The sequence below is a fragment of the Enhydra lutris genome, unplaced genomic scaffold, assembly GCF_002288905.1.
Source record: "Enhydra lutris kenyoni isolate GAN:26980312 unplaced genomic scaffold, ASM228890v2 scaffoldscaffold62, whole genome shotgun sequence".
Lineage (NCBI taxonomy): Eukaryota > Metazoa > Chordata > Mammalia > Carnivora > Mustelidae > Enhydra > Enhydra lutris.
Genome location: NW_019154146.1, coordinates 6777881 through 6797515, shown reverse-complemented (window position 1 = coordinate 6797515; position 19635 = coordinate 6777881). Strand labels below are relative to the sequence as shown.

Sequence of the window (19635 nt, the reverse complement as noted above, 5' to 3'; positions counted from 1 at the left end):
GGCTTGGTCTCTAACCACTAAGTTAAAAAAAAAATAAATCTTGCACACCAACTTCTGTACCCATATCTGTCCCCAAAGAACTGAAACTGCTACATGTCTTCAGCTTACACAGCAGCCACGTTTAAGAAGCTAAAATCTCAGGGCAGCTGGGTGGTTCAGTCAGTTGAACATCGGATTCTTGAACTCGGGTCAGGTCTCGAATTCATGGTTGTGAGTTCAAGCCCTGCCTTGGGCTCCACACTGGGCATGGAGCCTACTTAGAAGAACTTACGATATCAACTAAAATTTCTAAAGCTATCCTTTTAAAGAGGTCTTTTATTTCCCAACTACTTTTGTGCCAAGACCTGATTTCTTTCATAATTACTTTTTAGACAATCAATGCCTACCTAAGTCCTCCCACTAAAACTAAAATGTATTTGCCTAAAGGAACATTGTTCCTTCTAACACAAATTATTTCTCTGAGCTAATACTTAGGGCCAGATATTCCCATTTGGATCAAGGTCTCATTTCCAAAAGACCTATTTCTGTGCAAAGCTTCCCAAGAAGAAAAGGACTGTTACTAATCATCACTGTAACCTTGCAGAGATGTGTTGTATTTGTGTAGGGATCTAAAATTCTCAAAGTATGTTCGTATCAATTAACTTATCTGATCCACATCACGAATCGACCAAATTTAGAAAATTAAGGTTAAAATAATTTATTTGCCCCAAGTGAGATAATCAGTTGGTGGTGGATTCTGGGCCCAAAGCTTGTTCTTAGGACTCCTGTCCAGAGCTGTCTGCCGTCTGTGGTGCCCCGAGCCACAGCATGGCTTTGCAGGTAGAATGCATTCCTTATATTCCTAATTCCCTGAGGAAACAGCACATAGGGTCCTAAAACTTGTGGCTTTAGAAATTATAACTTTTGGAATTACCATTTGACAGTGAAACGGCAAGGCAGGGCTATGCCAGCCAGGCTTGGGGTTCTGGTGCTCCCACACCTGAGTGGATCCTCAAGTAACTGCACAATGAGAAGATGAAACTCCTCCTACCTGGAGAGACAGGGGTAGGGAAAGGCTGAGCTGTGCTTTGAACCCCCCATTTCTTGTAACCTACACTACCCACCCGGGATTTGGGAAGGCCACTCCAGATAGACTGGAGATGCTCCAACCTTAACTGAAAAACAGAGGGAAGATGTAAGGGTAGAAGGAAGAAGCAGAGACTCCCTCTCCTTTGGCTATTGGGGATGATCACGTAGTCAGGATTTAGGGACTCCTTTAAGGTCACATATATGAGGGTATGTGCCTGAAAGTCACTCTTGGATTGTCTGTATACATATCTGTATCCATGAAAAAGAAACAACCAGGAAAAGCCTTCACCAAAAGAGGCATTCTGAAAGAGAGGAGTTTTAAGCGAAAAGCGTAAGTGATGTGGGATGAGGATTAGTTACCTTCAGCAAAGGGGTCAGTGCGGGAAGAATCTAGGATGGCAGCTTGCTGGGGACAGAAAGTCAATTTGTCTTGCTTGGAATAAAGTGTCTTTGGCAGGACAAGGAATCGAAGTCACTCTATGGACATAAGAAAACCAAATACCAACTCCTCACCTATCTGGTAGGCAGCCTGCTTTTCTTTTCCTTTTTTTTTTTTTTTAAATATTGATTTATTGATAGAGAGAGAGAGTGTTGCACATGCCCTCAAGCAGGAGGGGCTGAGGGAGAGGGAGAGAATCTCCAAGCCAAGGCCATGCTGAGCGAGGCTCAGTGTCATGACTTGAGCTGAAACCAAGAGCCGGACGTTTAACCAAATGTGGCGTCCAGGAACTTCATTTTTTTTTCCTTACTGTAGTTTATGAACAAAGAGAGGCATAATTCGCTTTATCACTGGGAATTCTCATTAATAAACACAGAGAACAACACAGGAACACATGACTCTCTGCTCCTATTTGTGTCAAACAAGTTTTTATTTCCTCTCCCGGGACAACCCCTCAGCCTCAGTGGTGGCAGCCTCACAATTTGGGGATAACCTAGTGAAGACAGAGACCAATTTGTTTTACAATCTTTTAGAAAACTTTACTGATTTCGTCTTGCATTCTAGCATTGTAGAATGAGTTTAGCAGAATCTCAAGGCAAACAAAAGAAAAGGACTTCATGAAGGCTGAGCCCTCTCTGGGTTGTAGCACTGCTCACCTCACCCTCTCATTTTCATCTCTTCCCATCAGAAGAGCCCATGTCACTGATAGGCACTGACACGTGGCCTGGGCAGGAGGAGGAGGGGGGCTGCAAGTAGGACGTGGGGTCTCTAGTTCAGAGGCATTTGTCTGTACAGAGCGATCTTGTCTAGCATGCAAGGTACACAGTGTCCATCTGTGCCAGGACTGGGCTGAGGTTGATGAGATGCATGAAGTCACCAGCCCAACAATTGGTGGGGTCAGTAAAAATCATCGGTAATTGTAGGTCCACTTTAAAGGAACACATACGGAAGATAAAAGCTGGACAGAATAGAAAGCACATGAGAGTCAGCAGGCTTTTGCTGCAAGGCTTTTTATCCTGTTCTGATCACAAATCTGTAACTATTAGTGTGATTGTTGGTACCAGTTATTTATTATGGAATAAACCCTGCCAACAGTAATGAGATCAAACAGGAAATACACGCAAAGTACGTAAGATTATAGTACTGATGCCAATGGTGTGTGGGTTTTTCCTCCCTCACACCAGGCAATTCTCAGACAATTCATCTCCATTCCAATATTATCTACCAGGAGACAGCCTTAAACGGCACAGTTTAAGGACTCAGTCCTACAAAAACTTGCCTCCAAAATCCCATGTCCAGGCTGTCACCTGGACTTTTGGCCCACCTGCTAAAGATCAGAGATTCTGACCCACCTCCTATAGACTGGAGGTCCCAGTGACCCCCTTCCTTGGGTTTGGTTAATCTGCTAGAGTGGCTCACAGAACTGAGAGAAATATTTTACATAGTAAATTACCAGTTTATTATGAAAGGATATAACTCACAAACAGTTAAATGGAAAAGATGCTTAGGGCAAAGCATGGGGAAAGGTGTGCAAAGCTTTCATGCTCTTTGGTTGTCCTACTCTCCCCAAATCTCTGTATGTTCACCAACCCAGAAGCTCTTAGAATACAATCCTTTCAGGCATTTATGGAGGCTTCATTACAAGTCATGATTAATCAAATCATTGGCCACTAGGGATTGAACTCCATCTCCAGACACTCTTCTCTCCCTGCAAGTCAGGTGTGGGACTGAAATTTCCAACCTTCACATCTGATGGTTGGGTCCCCAAACAAACAGCCCCCATCTCCAGGTGAGAACTCAAAGTAGCCTCATTCATGTAACAAAAGACACTTCCCACCCCATCCCCTGGGAAATTCCAAGGGTTTTAGAAGCTCTGAATGGACAAAGACCAAATATATATTTCTTATTATAAACCACAATATTGAAGTACAGAACTCCTATTTCTCAAGAAAGTTCATGATAAATATACAAGTTGCATAGGGGTTAGCCCACATTTTTCATCTACCAGAGGGACTTTTAAAATATCATCCACCAGAGGAAGACCAGAGACGCAAGCCTGCTGCAGCAACATCAGAGTCTACTACAAAGTCCATGGTTATTTTAAGAATGCTGTGCTTGATTTTACAGAGCCAGCTCAGAAGGTACATTTGCATATTACTCAGTGAAGTGTGGTTTTTCATTTAGATCAAATGACTGCTCTAAATTAATTTGCTCAGTTTTGATTCCAGGTTTTCCTGTGCATGTACAAAAAGGTAAGTGATAGCTGCTAGTGTTAGTTTGCTTAGCAGAACTTCATGAGGAGTTAAATTGAATAGTCTCCTATCAGTGCCCCACCATACGATGAAAATGGAAACTCTGTTAATTCCAATAATTGTCCAATTATTCTTTTTATGTAATTCACTGACTCAGAGTAAAGCTTCTGAAAGTTTATGCTCTTGGTGGCAAAATATCTGACATTCTGAATTCTACTGACATTCTGTAATTCAGTTTGAAAGTTCAACATTGAATATATTCCTCATTTAAAAGTGACAATATGAATATATATTTTGGTGGAATATGACATTATGGTTGAAAACAATGTCCTTACTAAATTTAGGAACTTGTGGAACATGCTTGAAGTAATCCTGGTGTTCATGTTACTTATAATTGTGTCAAATAAGCTGTGATATTCCACCAATCAAAGCAGAAACTGTTGCTGAAAAAATTTACAAATATTTTTACATGGAGTAACTGAACAACAGAATTGTGACAAAACTGACGTTGGATTAAAAAAAAAAAATCTCCCTTCAGGGTGACAGTATGCACGGTCTCACTTTCCTTCCCATCATCAGTCACACTTTTAGGAAAGCTTCAGCCTTAAAACAAAACAAAACAAACAAACAAACAAACAAAAAACACTACAAATTGCCTACCGGAAGGTGCTAAACTAGGCCAAAATATGCCAGACTGGCATAAGGATTATTCTGAGCTAAAGGCAACAGAGAAGGAGGAGAGAAAAGAAAAATTCTTTCCCTATTTGCCTAAAAGCAGGACATAAATTTGTGAAGGTCCCCCTTCCCCATATCACCCCACCACCAGGAAGGACAGAAGTTAATCACTGGACTCTTAGCAGCTCACAAACAGCACCAGAAGAATCTACATGACAAACTTCAGGAATAAGCCCTTATCTTCCATTAGTTTCCCATATATTTACCCTTCCAGAATTTGCTGCAGTACAAGTTCAAATTTCTTTTCCTTTGTCTGGCATGTCTGTATAAATTTACTGTTCCTCTGTTAAGAGGCTAGATGAGCCCAAGTTCTACCCACCCCTTTGAGTTACTCATCTGTGGATACCCCTATGTGTCTGTGTGATACACATGTTAATGAGCTTCTGTCTGTTTTTCTCTTGTTAGTCTGTCTTTCATCAGTACCCCTGCTAAAGAAACTAAAGGGTAGAGGGAAAATGTTTTTTTCCTTCCCTACACTACAATAGTATTAATTACTGTATAAGTGTCTTCTAAATTTGTTTGTATTTTATTTAAAATCAGTTTACACTCTTTAATTAAAATATTTAATTAATGGAGTACCCTAAATTTTCCATTTTTGAAGCTTGAAGTGAATACAAATCACTAAAAAAAGGTTGTGAGAAGACATTTAAATTAATCCCTATAAAACTAAAGGAGAAATGATGCAGAAAGTTTCTATTCTGGAATGTACAACTGAACTCTTGGGATATTTCAACTTGTTGGAAGAGTCTTTTCATACAACTCCTATTTTTAATCAGATAAATTTCTATTTCTATCATAAAAAGGTGAATTTGAGAAAAGCTTCTGATTCTGTTGCATCTAAATGTGGTAGAGCTTTCAAAATATGTATAAAAAATAAGTTATTTGACAAGTTCTGTTTTATAAAAGAAATGTTTGTCAAAGGAAGGTTCTTTGAGTAAAGGAAAAGACAATACTTGGACTAATAGTAATATTTATTCATCTTTTAAAAAAAAAGGTGGAACTGAGAATAGTCTATCAAAATCTCTGAGCTTACTCCTAGTAGAGGGAGAGTTTTCTCAAAAACATTATGATCTACAGAGAATATTAATTGGAGATATTAACAATTTCAAATGCTTTAGTCACACTACAACTCTGAAGACTACAGGAAACTGTATTTCTAAATTCTTGAAAAGAAAGTAACAGAAAAATACATTTTGAATACAATAATGAATACACAGTGCTGGAGATCATATTCTAGGAATAATAAGGAATGCAGGGGTCAGGGTCATGGGAAGGTCATCATCATAAAGGTATGACTAATGGAGGAAAAGGGGAAGAGAAAAAAATCATAGTGATTAAGAAATGGAAGAGTTTAGTGGAGTTTAGTGTCCAGCTTTTTCTGTCAACATGATGCTCGTAATTACATGTAATCCAAGTCATTTTCATTACTGTATGGTATTTTATGTTCATACCTGAAGATGTCATTGATCAACACTTGGTTTGTGTGGAGTTTTCAGCTCTCATTAATGATGCTGCTATGAATATTCCCTACACATGTTTCTGATGAACATACGTATGCATTTCTGACTGGTCTATACCTACAGGTGGAATTACTGGGTCATACGATAAGTGCACATTCACCTTCAAGGATGTACTGCCCATCAATTTTCTAGGGTTACATCAGTTTACAAGCCCGTAGTAGCCTATGGGAGTTGCAGCTGCTTCATACCCTTACCAGAACCTGGGCTTGTCAGTCTCTTAGATTTTAGGTATTCCATTGGGTACACTTCCATTGGGTAGTAACACATGGCGGTTTTAATTTGCATTTCCCACTTTTGAATGTTTATAAATCACTTGGATCATCTCTTTTTTGTATCAAATATTTTGCCCATTTTTCTATCATGTTGTCTTTCTTTTTCTTATCAATGTGTAGAGTTCTTTACACATTCTGAGCCCTTGATCACTTACATGTGTTGCAAATTGTCCAACTCTGTGGCTTGTCTATTTACTCCTTTAAAGCATCTTTTGATAAGTTCCACATTTTAATGTAGACAAATTTATCAAACTTTTCCTTATAATTGATTTTTCATCCTGTATAAGAAATCTTATTCTACATTAGAGTCACAAAGACTTTCCACTATTTTATATTCTAGAGGCTTTATTGTTTCAATGTTTATATTTAGACCCACAATTCTACTTGATATTGACTTTTATGTACGACATGAGAAGTCACGTTTCACTTTTAAACACAGACATTAGGCCACTTTATCTGGATGTATTAACAAACTGTCTTCTCCCTCATCTCTGTGATGCTACTTGGTTACACCCAAGTGACCATGTATCTATTTGTGGATCTGAATATGGGCATGTGGCTTAAAGATATCATTTTATACCTGAAAAAAATACTTATAATTTTCCTAAGACAAACTAAAGGCAGGACAGCCCTCAAGATCCTTCTGCAGGGAGGAAGTCACAAGAGACAAGCAGTCAGATGATTACATGGAGCAGAGATATTCAGAGGGACCAAAGCTGAAGACGGGCCGAGAGGTACCGCCCCTTGTCATCCAGGTCACGCTCTTCCCTGCACCGCCAATCCTAGACCTCTCTCCTTGAGGACCTCAGGTGACATCTTAGTGAGTAGGGCTCTAGCCCCAAGTGAGGAATCCCCCTCCTGTGGCACACCACAGGGGTGTGGGCTGCTCAGTTCCTCTGGGCCCTCTCATGCTGTGCCTGGTAATAACCTCCACGCCAGGCACCACGTCCTCCTCAGCCCCCCATCATGGCTGCCCCTGAAGTCCCCCCAGCTATCTGTCCCAGGGAGCTCCCCTACGCTCTGCAGCCCTAGGACCCTGACATAGCCTCTCCTGTTAAGCAGGAGGGGCCCACACGATGCTTCCTCTGGAAAAACCCCCACAGAAACCTCAGCCTAGAGTTCTCCTTCCTCTCCCTCATTTGCTGCTTGCTCATTAGGTTACCATTAATCCCAAATAAACCAAAGCCACAACTCTGCAAATCCTCCTTCAACATTTAACTGCCATTTGAAATCACCCCTCCCCAGGCCAGTCTCATCTCCTAGCTACACTCCCTTTCTTTTCCCACAATTTTTTTTTTCTTTTGAGGCAACGAACATATTCCCGAGGCCACACAGATTGGTCACTAACGAGGGGCAGGGATTTGGGGGTCAGTACTCTTGTGGAACAAATACGGATCCACCCTCTCTCTCCATTTTAGCGGCAATGTGACCCTCGGCGCGTAAGATGCCCTCTTTGTACTTCATTCTTCTTATTTGCACAATGCATACAGCAGTTACCTCAGAGAAGCAGAGTGATCAACACATGCAAAATATCAAACACCTGTCAACACAGCGATAGAAATCGTCCCCTGTTGTTGAATGTACGCTGTCCTGGGCAATCCCAGCCTCGTGGAATATGTAATTAGGTCGGATTATCTTGGTGTGCATATGGGTCTGGCCTGAGCGTATAAGAAGAGAGTCCCACACAGTCCGAAAATGCCACAAAGAACGCTCTCGTTCGTCTCCAGAAGGGACCAGTTCTGGAGACTGGCAGGGGCAGCACCAGACGTCAGAGTCTGGCTCTGGGAGTTCAGGTCTGGTCATTTCCAGCGTAGGAAGGCGCCGCAGCAGATGATGCCAGCAGCCAGCTGGCCGAGCGTAAAAGAAGAGGAAGTAGGCCAATTAGTGCCTGTGCTGCCTAAACTCACACAAATTAGCCTATGTATATATATTTTTAATTCTGTCTCGACCGTTAAAAGAATTGTTGAAAAGGCTTGGCCTTAAAAAAAGAAGTTGGGGTCCCTGTTTCGTAGGAATGACACACGGAGAAAGCCCTCAAGTGTTATCAAATTCTGTCCTGTCTGAACTGACCCTTTTCCACCACACCACTCACTGCGAGCATATACAGCTGTCACCTGCCAGCCCGCCCCAGCAAAAACACGCCTTATCTCAGCTGGAAGCACCTGGAACAGTTACCTGAGTCATAGATGAGCTGTGTAAAGACCCGTCGGGTGAACAGACTTTTCAGTTCTCCCTTGTTAAAGGAGGTGCTGACAGCGGCAAACCCTGCATGAATTTGCTTCGCCCACGACGCCAGCGTTAGGGAATACCCTTTCCACACATTAAAATGTGCCTGTGACGGCGTAAGGGACTATCACCCCAGTACATGGAGTAGCCCTCGGTGTTGTGGAAATGGATATCTGGATCTAGAAACCCCGAAGGCTTCTTTTCCAGCACACTGAAGAGACAAGAGCTGAGGCCGCGCTTTCTTCGATGTGAAATTTGCCAAATTAACAAAAAATAGAAACAGCACGTGGTGACCCTTACTTCAATAAATAACTTCGCTCGCACCCCAGGTTACAGAGACTATTGCTTATTTGGTTGTGACTAACTCTACAAGCTGTGGAAGCAACAAGGGGCAAACCTGCAAATAATTCTACAGGTCATGGGAATTAGTAGCTACATCAATGGCGTTTGCAGAGGGAAAGGTAGGTCATGTCATTGCTTACCACTAAACATGTCCCAGCATGTAGAAATTTTCCGAGGGTAGGAATCAGCACAAATAATTTGCAATGGGAATAACTTCTTGCCCTCACCAAATTTATAACCAATTGCTCATTGCAATGAAAAACGAATGAACAAACCATTTATCATTATTTTTCTAAGTACAATATTGCTATTTAAAAACTATGTGATCATTTATTTCCAATGAAAATGGACCTTAAAAATAATGTGTGGCCATCAACAAAGGTCTAGCAAAGCCACTTGGATGCTTTAGGGAGATAGTTGCTTCCTAACCCCCACCATCAGAAAATGAGCCGCTTAAAATCCAGACGGTTACAAACACGCGTGGTTGACCTTAACGGATACAAAATTGGTCCACAAGGATTTGCAATATTGTCCTACTAGTGCCAGCGGGGGCTGCCGTGCACCCACAGGGACAGTTAAATGGAAAGGTGAGGCATATGAATTTCATGCACAAGCATCTGTAACATCTCCAGGACACCCCGCGGATGCAGCCCCCCACCGCTGAAATCTACAGGGTTCGCTGCAGGAGAAATGAAGGTCACTGACTGACATTAAAACTGACATGGCTCACATTTCAAAGTATCAGTGCTGATAAATTATTTCTTCTGTTTTCATAAGTAACTGACCCCAAACGATAGAGCTGAGAAATCTATATTCTAAGGCTGGACTTGAAAATTTGACTTTTCCCCTTACTCCTACTAATACCGTAAACCTCTCCATTGATTTCTGATTAATTTGTTTCATTCAGTTTTGGAAAATTCTATTAAATCAAGAAGAGGGTTTATTTTTTTCCCCCATTTGTTTGATTTCTAAATTCCAGAATAATTACTAGTGTTGTATTAGTTACAGGTGTACGATATAGTGATTCAACACAGATATCACTCTGTGCGCATCACGACACGTGCACTCTTACAGAAGGGGTTTTCTAAAAGGAAAATGTTCCATATTAAAAAAACTTGCTGGGACGCCTGGGTGGCTCAGTGGGTTAAGCCGCTGCCTTCGGCTCAGGTCATGATCCCAGCGTCCTGGGATCAAGTCCCACATCGGGCTCCTTGCTCAGCAGGGAGCCTGCTTCTCCCTCTGCCTCTGCCTGCCACTCTATCTGCTTGTGCTCACTCTCACTCTCTCTCTCTCTCTCTGACAAATAAATAAATAAAATCTTTAAAAAAAAAAAAAAACAAAACTTGCTTTCTGTTTGTTGCTCTGCATGAAACCAGATTTGCTTTCATTCAAATCAACAAATATTGAAATCTCTTTGACACAAGGCTTGTGGGGGACACGCAGCATCAGCATGTCTGAGCATCCACCGAGCTGGGACCGTGTCCTTCTGACACCTGCTACCTAGCCGGGCAGATGGGCTTGCGTGTAGCTCAGGTGTTTCAGTTCTTACTGGTTTTCCAACTGTCTCTGTGTGTCACTCTAAGGCTAATATCTTCCTTTTCATATGCAAAGCTACCTTCCAGCCGCAGCAGACAGCCTTGCCTTTTACTCCACCAAGGAAACCCAGACCTGCAGGGGGTCAGGTGTGATGAGAGGCAGGCCAACCCCAGGGACTTCACCTGGAGGCTGATTCAACTCCTTCCTTGTGGTGTGACCAGATGTTAAGTTTTAAAATGTCCTAGACTCGAATTCCTCATCTATAAGACAAATACTCGAATAACTGGAAATTAATTTGGTGAAAGAATTACAGGTGATTAAGCACCTTTTAATTTCAAAGAGGCAATGTAATTTCTTGTATGGGAGAGTCTACCCACAGGAAGAATTCTCCATCCTGGAAGGGTTGATAGCCGTTCTGTCTCAAGAGTGTGCCGCACACACCCTTCAGGAAAGAAATCACTCACAGCATGCGGGGGGAGAACTAACTCCCATGGGGCCTGGGGCACAGTGGGAAGTCGCCTGCTTCAAACTAGAAGTCATATCTTTGAAGTCTCCTGTTTCATCTTAAAAAGGTGTAAGACAAAAAAAAAAAAAAAGGTGTAAGACACTCCATTCTACTCTGTAACAGACTCCTGTTTATTATAATATAAATATGTTGTTCTGATTTACCTTTCTCTGTAATACAGATGCTGAGATTCTCCCCTACTTACATGAAACTATCTTCTGTTCCTGGCGTGTTACATTACCTAGGAATATACAAGCTATTTCTCTAATAAGAGAAATACATAGATCTGTCAGCACAAAGCTCTCTAGCGTGCTCTCTCTCTCTCTCTGACACACACACACACAATCCAACACTTTTTCTATTACAGAACTAAAGCCATTTACTGAAAGAGGCCACATTAAAAATTTAAGGTAAATTACATGTGGCTATATTTGGAGTCTCTGAAGGTGCTCCTCAGATCCCGACAAATGTATGAAACCATCAGTTCCCATCTAATGCCCAAATGTCAAGAAACGGTTACGTTGATAAAATATAACTGGTAAGCAAGGTCTCGAAATTAGAAAAAGAACTTGTATATTAATTCTAAATCAGAACATAAACACCAAATATAACTAAAATTAAAGTGTGAATTGAGAGGAGAAGCCCAAGACACAACAACTGTATTCACAGGGAAAGGAACTAAGATCTCCATTTTTAAACCTCTGTTAAATGAGCGAATGAATGCGTACGAACATACTGCCAGACGAGAGTTAAATCACTCTCCCCCAGGATACCAAGAGCAAGTACAAATGGACTCGGAGATAAATCTTTACTAATCTCCAAACCCAAGTAAATCTTTTAAGTCTGCAATCCCAAGGCAGCATTACTTCGGTAGGCGGAATGAATCTGAAGAGAAATTTGAAAGCAAGGAAATTATAAAAATACATTTATATCAAACAATGATGACATCAAAAGCATAAGTCTTTACGGGAAGAGTTGAGGAAAATTATAAAGGTAGGGCCAGTTCTTAGATTTAAGGTCCTACTAGGAGCTGAGTTTTAAAACATCGGAAAGTTAAAACTTGGCTGTGCAAACACGGTTATTTATTTATTTTTTTTAGTTTGCCTTCAGCTTGTAAACTGAAGAATGGCAGATAAAGGTGAAAAAAAGTACAGGAATTCACTAGGCAGCCTCAGAAGGAGCAAAGCAGAAGGGTGCGGATGATTTCTTTCTTTTTGTCAAATGGTGTCATGCTAATCATTTCTCTATTTTGTAATTTTCAAATTTTATATTTTAAGGATAATATTGCAAAGTAAGTTTCCAGAAGCAGAAATACTGTTTTCCCCCCTCAGGGGCTAGGGGTGGGGTGGGAGGTTGACCAGATGTCTGGGTGAGTTGCAAGCTACGCACATGGGTCAGGGAAGGAACACAAGTGTCACTGTGGTACTGGTCCTGTCATTTTCCTATGGCAGAGTACTGTCACTCCAGGTTAAACTGAGGCATCCAGGAGCATTCTGAAGCTTTCTGATGGAATTTCTTTTGGAAATACATAACAAAAATTATGAGGTAAGTGATAAATCACTAAATTCTACACCTGAAACTAACATTACACTGTATGTTCACTAATTGGAATTTACATAACAACTTGAAGGGGGAAAAAAAAAGGAAATACATAATATAGCCATTCTGCCTTCAAATGGTGTACTTTCTGCTCTTGGCTCAAATTTTTGGTTGTTTATTTGCTTTGTTTTGTTTCTCCTTTTTGTTCAACTCGCTACTTTTTGTTCATAAAGGTAAGACTATGAGCTGAGAACCCTGAGTGGCTCAGATCAGCTCACAGCTGCGGTAAGTGGAGGGGACCGTGTGGCTGTGGCAGATGGGAAGCTGCTGGTTCACATAAAATCTCAGGCTGTTTCTTCTTTAAGGGAAGAAATACATTGCTTACATACAATGTAAACTCAAAGGATACATTCCACTTACCCACATTCAATTTTAAGCCTGACACCCAGAAATGGATAACACATCTATGTTAGACACACAGATTTTTACATATCACAACCACATATGTGGGCTCCGGAAAGGAGTGTCACTGAAAACCTCATCTTTTATTTCTGCATTTGTCAGCAGGCAGGACCACAAACAGGTGTTTCTCAAATGATACGATCGATTCATAAGCTGTGAACAAGCATTGTTCCTACCTCTTGCAAGCTTTTAAAACCAGCCAGAGCCTTATAGATGACCTACTGCAAATCTCAGACTTTAAAAGGAGGCTGAAGGCCTAAGAGAATATGTTAGTTAGCTTAGTGGTGCTGGAGATCCCGAAATATGTTATTAAATATTTATTAAGAATTACTGTTACGAGGGGCGCCTGGGTGGCTCAGTGGGTTAAGCGGCTGCCTTTGGCTCAGGTCATGATCCCAGCATCCTGGGATCGAGTCCCACATCGGGCTCCCTGCTCCACAGGGAGCCTGCTTCCCCCTCTGCTTCTGCCTGCCACTCTGCCTGCCTCTGCTCTATCACTCTGACAAATAAATAAATAAAATCTTTAAAAAAAAATACTGTTACGAAGGTAGATGAAAGCGATGTTAACCTCCTTGTATACAAATGTGTGTGCTTGTAAAGCACAACAATAAATAAATTTCTATCTTGCGACCAATTCTCTACAATCTCTTTCAGAGGACAGAAACAGAATGAACGCTTCCGAACTCATTCTATGAGACCAAAATTACCTTAATGCTAAAACCAGACAAAGACAGGAAAACCCATACCTCTCATGAGCGTAGATGTAAATATCCTCAACAGAATATTTGCAACCCAAATACAGAAGAGCTTAAAAAGAATTACATACAATAGTTAAGAGGGACCGAACCCACGTGTGTGGAGCTGATTCAGCCCGCGAATTAATACAATCCATCGTAGACTGAAACAGGCTAAACACCAGACTAAGAGAGAAAAATCACATGATAATATCAGTAGACACAGGAATAAGGTATTTGACAAAATGTAGCACCCGCTCATGATTTAAAAAAAAAAAAAAAAAAAACTGTCAGAAAACTAGGAAAGAAACTTGAAGCTTTCCCACTAAGATTAGTTCCAAGGCACGTGGGTCCTTACTCAGTCACTCCTTTTCAACATCATACCGGATGTCCTTACTAATGCGAACAAGCAAGAAAAAGAAATAAAGGGACGGGATAGGAAAGGAAGACATGAAACTGTGCGTGTTCAGAGATGACGTAATAATCTACGCAGAAAACCTGAAAGAGTCCACAGAGTAATTCCTGAAATAATAAGTGATTATTGCAAGGTTGCAAGATACCAGGTTAATATGCAAAAGTCAATCTCTTTCCCCTATGCCAGCGACCAACAAGTGGAATTGAAATTAATCCACTGGTTTCAATCTATTATGTAGTTAATGATGCCTAATTTGACTAATGATGTGTGATTAGGGTACTACAAAAATAAATAAAAGAAACATAAAATATAAATAGATACCCCCAATTTGCATTTTTAATTCTGTAATTAAATAACGATTAATCTCCAGAAAGATGCGGTATTTCAAAATACAAACCAAAGAAATATGTTGAAACAAACATTCACAGGTCAGAAAACCTTGTATTACCAAAGGACACACTGATGTATAAGTGAATGAGAAAGTAACTGCAGAGGCGATCTTTTTTTTTTTTTTTCCAGATTCTTCCCTAAAGCTTTCATACTCAGAAAGTTTTGCATTTTTCTCTCACAACAGAAAATGTAAATAAGCCAACAAAAAAAAGAAAAAAGAAAACGCGAATAAGAGAGAAATGTTCAAACTTGCCAATAAAAATATTAGTGACAAAATTAATGTCCTTTAGCAAATAAGCAAAAACTTAAACTATGAATACTGGAAAACATGCGGCAGGGAGCCTTCTCAAGACAGACAGTCATGGTCTAAAATGGAAATAAACTCGGCGATATGCATCAAGAACATTAAACATGTCCATTGACATTCACCTTCTGTTACCATTTCCATGACACTTAGTCTTAGATTCAAAACAAGCACTCGATGATTTTTGGAAAGGGATATAGATGTAAGGGTTACTTAATTTAGTATTTTTAATTAGAAATAATTCAAATCACCAGCAATAGGGAAATGATTAGAATATTCTCAAACGATGAAATCTTAGGTAAATATTAAACAAACAAACAAACAAAAAACTTGTTTTCATAGGATATTTCATAGCAAGGAAAATTTCTCATGATGCAATGCTAAGTGGAAAAAGCCAGATACAAAGCTCTATGTACAATATGATTACATTTTGCACAGTCCCCTCCCATGTATACACACAAATATTTAGGCGTACTCAAGATGCTAGAAAGAATTAAGCCAAAATCTTACTAACCACGAGGGTAAAAACATTCTAACATTTTTTAGTTTTTTTGGTGAGTGAATCACTTCTAACTTAGAAAAGAAAGGATTTGTAGGAAGAAAAAAAGAAAGAAAGAAACCACAACAATCAGCAAAGTACAGCATAAAATATCGGCGTGTCCTCATGCAGGCTTTTATGACATCCCTATGCACGAATCCTTCACTAGAAGAAAAGAGTATTTTCTTTGTTTTACATACAGGTTATTCCTCTGCTGCCGTATGTAAGAAGGGACCTCATTCAGTCAAGTGGTTGGTTCTACACACACACTTAAATCTAATTGAATATAGTAGGTTCTATTTTTAAAATCCCCTCAAAATAATAATAGGGAAAATTTTATTGCAACAGACAATATTATTTTTCCAGCAATTATCTGCCCGTGGACCTGAGAAGCGGCTTGTTTTTCTGGGTGGATGTTGTGAGTTACTAACACGAAGGCGAGAGGTTGGCAGCAGGAAGCGTGGAGGGCAATGCTCAGAGTGCGATAGCACGGTCAAGACTCCGTATCTTAATGCCATCTTTACCAACTCTAATGGAAGGCTTTTAAATATGGGCTCACAGGCTGCATTTCTGACTCTGAGAAAAACTCATTTCTCCCAGGAAAACCCGAGACGTGAGTCTCATTTCTCAGTGCTGGTGGACAGTCAAGCTCTTATTCTCAGGACTTCCCAGCTCCTTTCCCGAGATACCAGAAGAATCCGCGGCTCTTGCGTGCTGAAATCATTAGCCATTTGCAATTGTTCACCTTACCAAGGGTGTTCGAAAGCTACGTTTTAGGCAATACAGTGGCATTCCCTATCACACCAGGAACTAAAAATGCAGTGGCCAAAAAAAGTCCCATTTTTATCCCTTCTTGGAAGCCAGGTTTGTCTAACAGATGCTATTAAGGAATTCAGGCTTCTATTAGTCAACATTTTTATTTAAATTTAGGAAATTTAAATAGGAAATTTCCTAAATTTAAATAGGAAATTTAAATTTAGGAAAGGACAGAAGTGTTATGTTAGGAGTATTAATACCCCCAACCATGAAATCACAGAGCTTAAGGGAACTTTATTATTTTTTTTAAAGATTTTATTTATTGGACAGAGAGAGATCACAAGTAGGCAGAGAGGCAGGCAGAGAGAGAGAGGAGGAAGCAGGCTCCCCACCAAGGAAAGAGCCCGACGTGGGGCTTGATCCCAGGACCCTGGGATCATGACCTGAGCTGAAGGCAGAGGCTTTAACACTCTGAGCCACCTAGGCGCCCCTTAAGGGAACTTTAAAAGGCCACCTAACACACTCTCAAGACCAAGGAGAGACAACGCTAAAACGCTCAGGGTATTTAGGTCTTTGCTTAAAAGTCTGGAACAAGCAGGTTTCTTTGACTTTATTCATTAATTCATTCTGGGATTTCATTAGAAGTTCTTCTTGCTATCAGGGCTAGGCCCCCTCTATTGCAATTTGAGCTTTTGGCCAACCTCAGAGAATATGGAATAAACCATTTTCTTTTACTCTGTTCATCTGAATGAAGTAAGGAGTTCTACTCTCACTCATCAACCCTGAAGATTCACTGGGCCCAGGTTTCCACACTTGGTGTTTTCTTCCAAACTGAAATTTAAGTTTAGTCCTCATCCCTCTTTTTCTAACAGAGTGTCTCCACATTTTCTTTCTTCTACTGAAATTAGAAGTAACCAGGTCCCATACTAGCTACATGCTTTTATTTGGGGCGTATGAATACACGTCACACCCTAATATAAACACAGGGCAAGTTATGTGGGAGAACTGAGTGTATGAAAAGACATTTTAAAGATAAAATGTTGGGGTACCCGGCTGGCTCAGTCAGTGGAGCGCATGACTTCTGATCTTGGGGTTGTGAGTTCGAGCCTCATATCTGGTTTAAAATAAAATGTTATGGGGGCGCCTGGGTGGCTCAGTGGGTTAAAGCCTCTGCCTTCGGCTCAGGTCATGATTCCAGGATCCTGGAATCGAGCCCCGCATCGGGCTCTCTGCTCGGCAGAGAGCCTGCTTCCTCCTCTCTCTCTCTCTCTTTCTCTCTCTGCTTCTATGCCTATTTGTGATCTCTGTCAAAATAAATCAATAAAATCTTTTAAAAAAATAAATAAAATGTTATGGATCATACATTCCAAGAATAAATGGTGTTCATAAATTGTTACAGCACTTCTAACAGGAGCGTCACGTTTTAACTTATTTTAGAACTCACCCATATTAATACACGAGCTTATTTTTTTCAGATTACACTACCTTTAAACCTAAGTCATCTCACGTATATCTTTAGCGCACTATTTGGCCACTGATCCCATTAAGGATTTGGCACTTGAAATAATTTGATGATATTGAAATGTACCCACATTGGGAGAAGGGCATCGAAGCTTTGACCACGAAGCACACTCAGGATCAGGCACTTCAAACGGTTGGATCGCACTGAAATACACCCACATCGCGCCATCGGCGTCGAAGCAATGCAGACCCTCCTCAAGAAAAAGAAACCACTGAGGAAGTCCCCCCGAGAGGCTGTCACTGGGAAAGCAACCTGTGGAGGCTGACGGTGCTTCCCAGCCTTACCTGACGTCGGTGCAGGTGATGCAGGTGATGTCTCGACTGTTTGTTGTGATCAGGTTCAAAGCTACTGACGTGTCCTTGTCGGAGGTCGGGTGTGCTCCACATTTAAAGAAAAATTCCTGCAAGAATGAGGACTCTGTGAGAAACCGAAGGCTTGGAGCCCAGCTGGCCCTTTCCCCCTCTCTACACGCTTTCCCAGCGACCAATCTCTCCAGGCAAGAGAGGAAATCTGTCAGGAGGTGTGGGTTAGACATGAGACCACGTCAGATCTTTGGAGGGAAGCTAATGCCCTCATTTCAAACTAGTCAGCAACCCCCTTTGTAGGGGGGTCCGAGTGTCTCTGCTCATCTTCCTTTGCTTTCAGCCCTGGAGCTGGGGAAAGGCCCTGCGCCCCCGGTTTGGCGGTGCCGTTCCGGGGTCGGTGAGTCCAGCAGCGGAGCACCACGTGAACGCAGCAGGGAGCCTGCAATGGCATCTCACAAATGAGGAAAGGGATACACGGAGCCATGAAATGATTCGCCCAAAGTCAATCAGAGGTGAAGGCCGGACGTAACCAGACTTTCTTTTTTTTTTTTTTTTAATATTTTATTTATTTGACAGAGAGAGAGAGAGAGAGCTCACAAGTAGGCAGAGACACAGGCAGAGAGAGGGAGGGGGAAAAAGGCTCCCCGCTGAGCAGAGAGCCCAATGCAGGGCTCGATCCCAGGACCCTGAGATCATGACCTGAGCAGAAGGCAGAGGCTTTAACCCACTGAGCCACCCAGGCGCCCCGTAACCAGACTTTCTAAGGGGAAACCCAGTGCTTTTTCCACGGCGCCGCTCACAGTCAGTCCGGACGCAGCAAGGATGCGACACGGAGTCAGGAACCGGGGACACTCCTGTAAATAAGCAGGTACCAACACGCAGACTTACACAGCGGCAGAGCGGGACTCTCCCCGCACGCTTCCTACACGCTTTCTGCCTCGGCACAGGGTCCCAGGATGCCCTGGGAGACCTGGACCCTGCCCCCCGCTAAGCAGCGGGGGATGCTCTGCACCTGAGCTTGTCTCCTTGATCAGCCTCGTCAGCCCTGTCCTGCACACGTGCTTTCCCTTTAGCTTTCCACGGAGGCCACATTCTTTTGGCTGCTTATATCCTCCCTTCTCAACCCAAATCTTCTTTTTATTTTTCATCTTCCCCTTGTTACTTCTTTGCGTTCACACACCCCTCTACCCTTTGTACACGGAGATGCTCAGAACTGTGACTGCTCTGTCTCTTGCCCGACCGACCTCACACCTTCCACGACGACCACGTCCACGAAGTGAGGTTCTCTGCTGCGGCCAGAATCTGACACAAGCGTATCGCTGGACAACGGAATGCGCACACCACACTTCCCCCATATGAGTGTAACTACTCGGAATATGGACAGTAGTTCCTCTTTAAGCACTAGACTCGCCCTCTAATTACAGCTCCAGATATTATTGCTTTCGGCTTTGTGGGACTTCGTGGATCCTTGTCGAGCTTCTCAATCCTCATTATAGCCTCAGGGTACCCACAGACAATATGCAGATGGACACCCAGGTCTGTGCTCCAATACAACTTGACCTATGAAAACATTTGGAAAATGGGATTTTGTCCATAAGCCATCATTGATGGTCCACCCCTGATCTAGACGCTTAAGGATTATGGAATCCCTTATTCATACCTGTATCTTAATAGTGCCCTGCAGAAAATGGGCATTAGATATACATTCTTTTAATGAAAAAATCAGTAGTTTTATTCAACAAATTCTACCATCATCCTTTTACACATCTGACAGC

At 41.7% G+C, this 19635-nt stretch overlaps 1 protein-coding gene across 1 annotated transcript in view; it reads right to left on the bottom strand.

Moving 5' to 3' along the window:
- LOC111158711 (parkin RBR E3 ubiquitin protein ligase) overlaps positions 1-19635 on the bottom strand; it is a 1042614-nt gene that overhangs the window by 532125 nt on the left and 490854 nt on the right. Inside the window, exon 5 of the mRNA XM_022520930.1 lies at positions 17840-17955. Within this exon, the coding sequence (XP_022376638.1) occupies positions 17840-17955 (116 nt within the window). The remainder of the gene's footprint in view (positions 1-17839; positions 17956-19635) is intronic.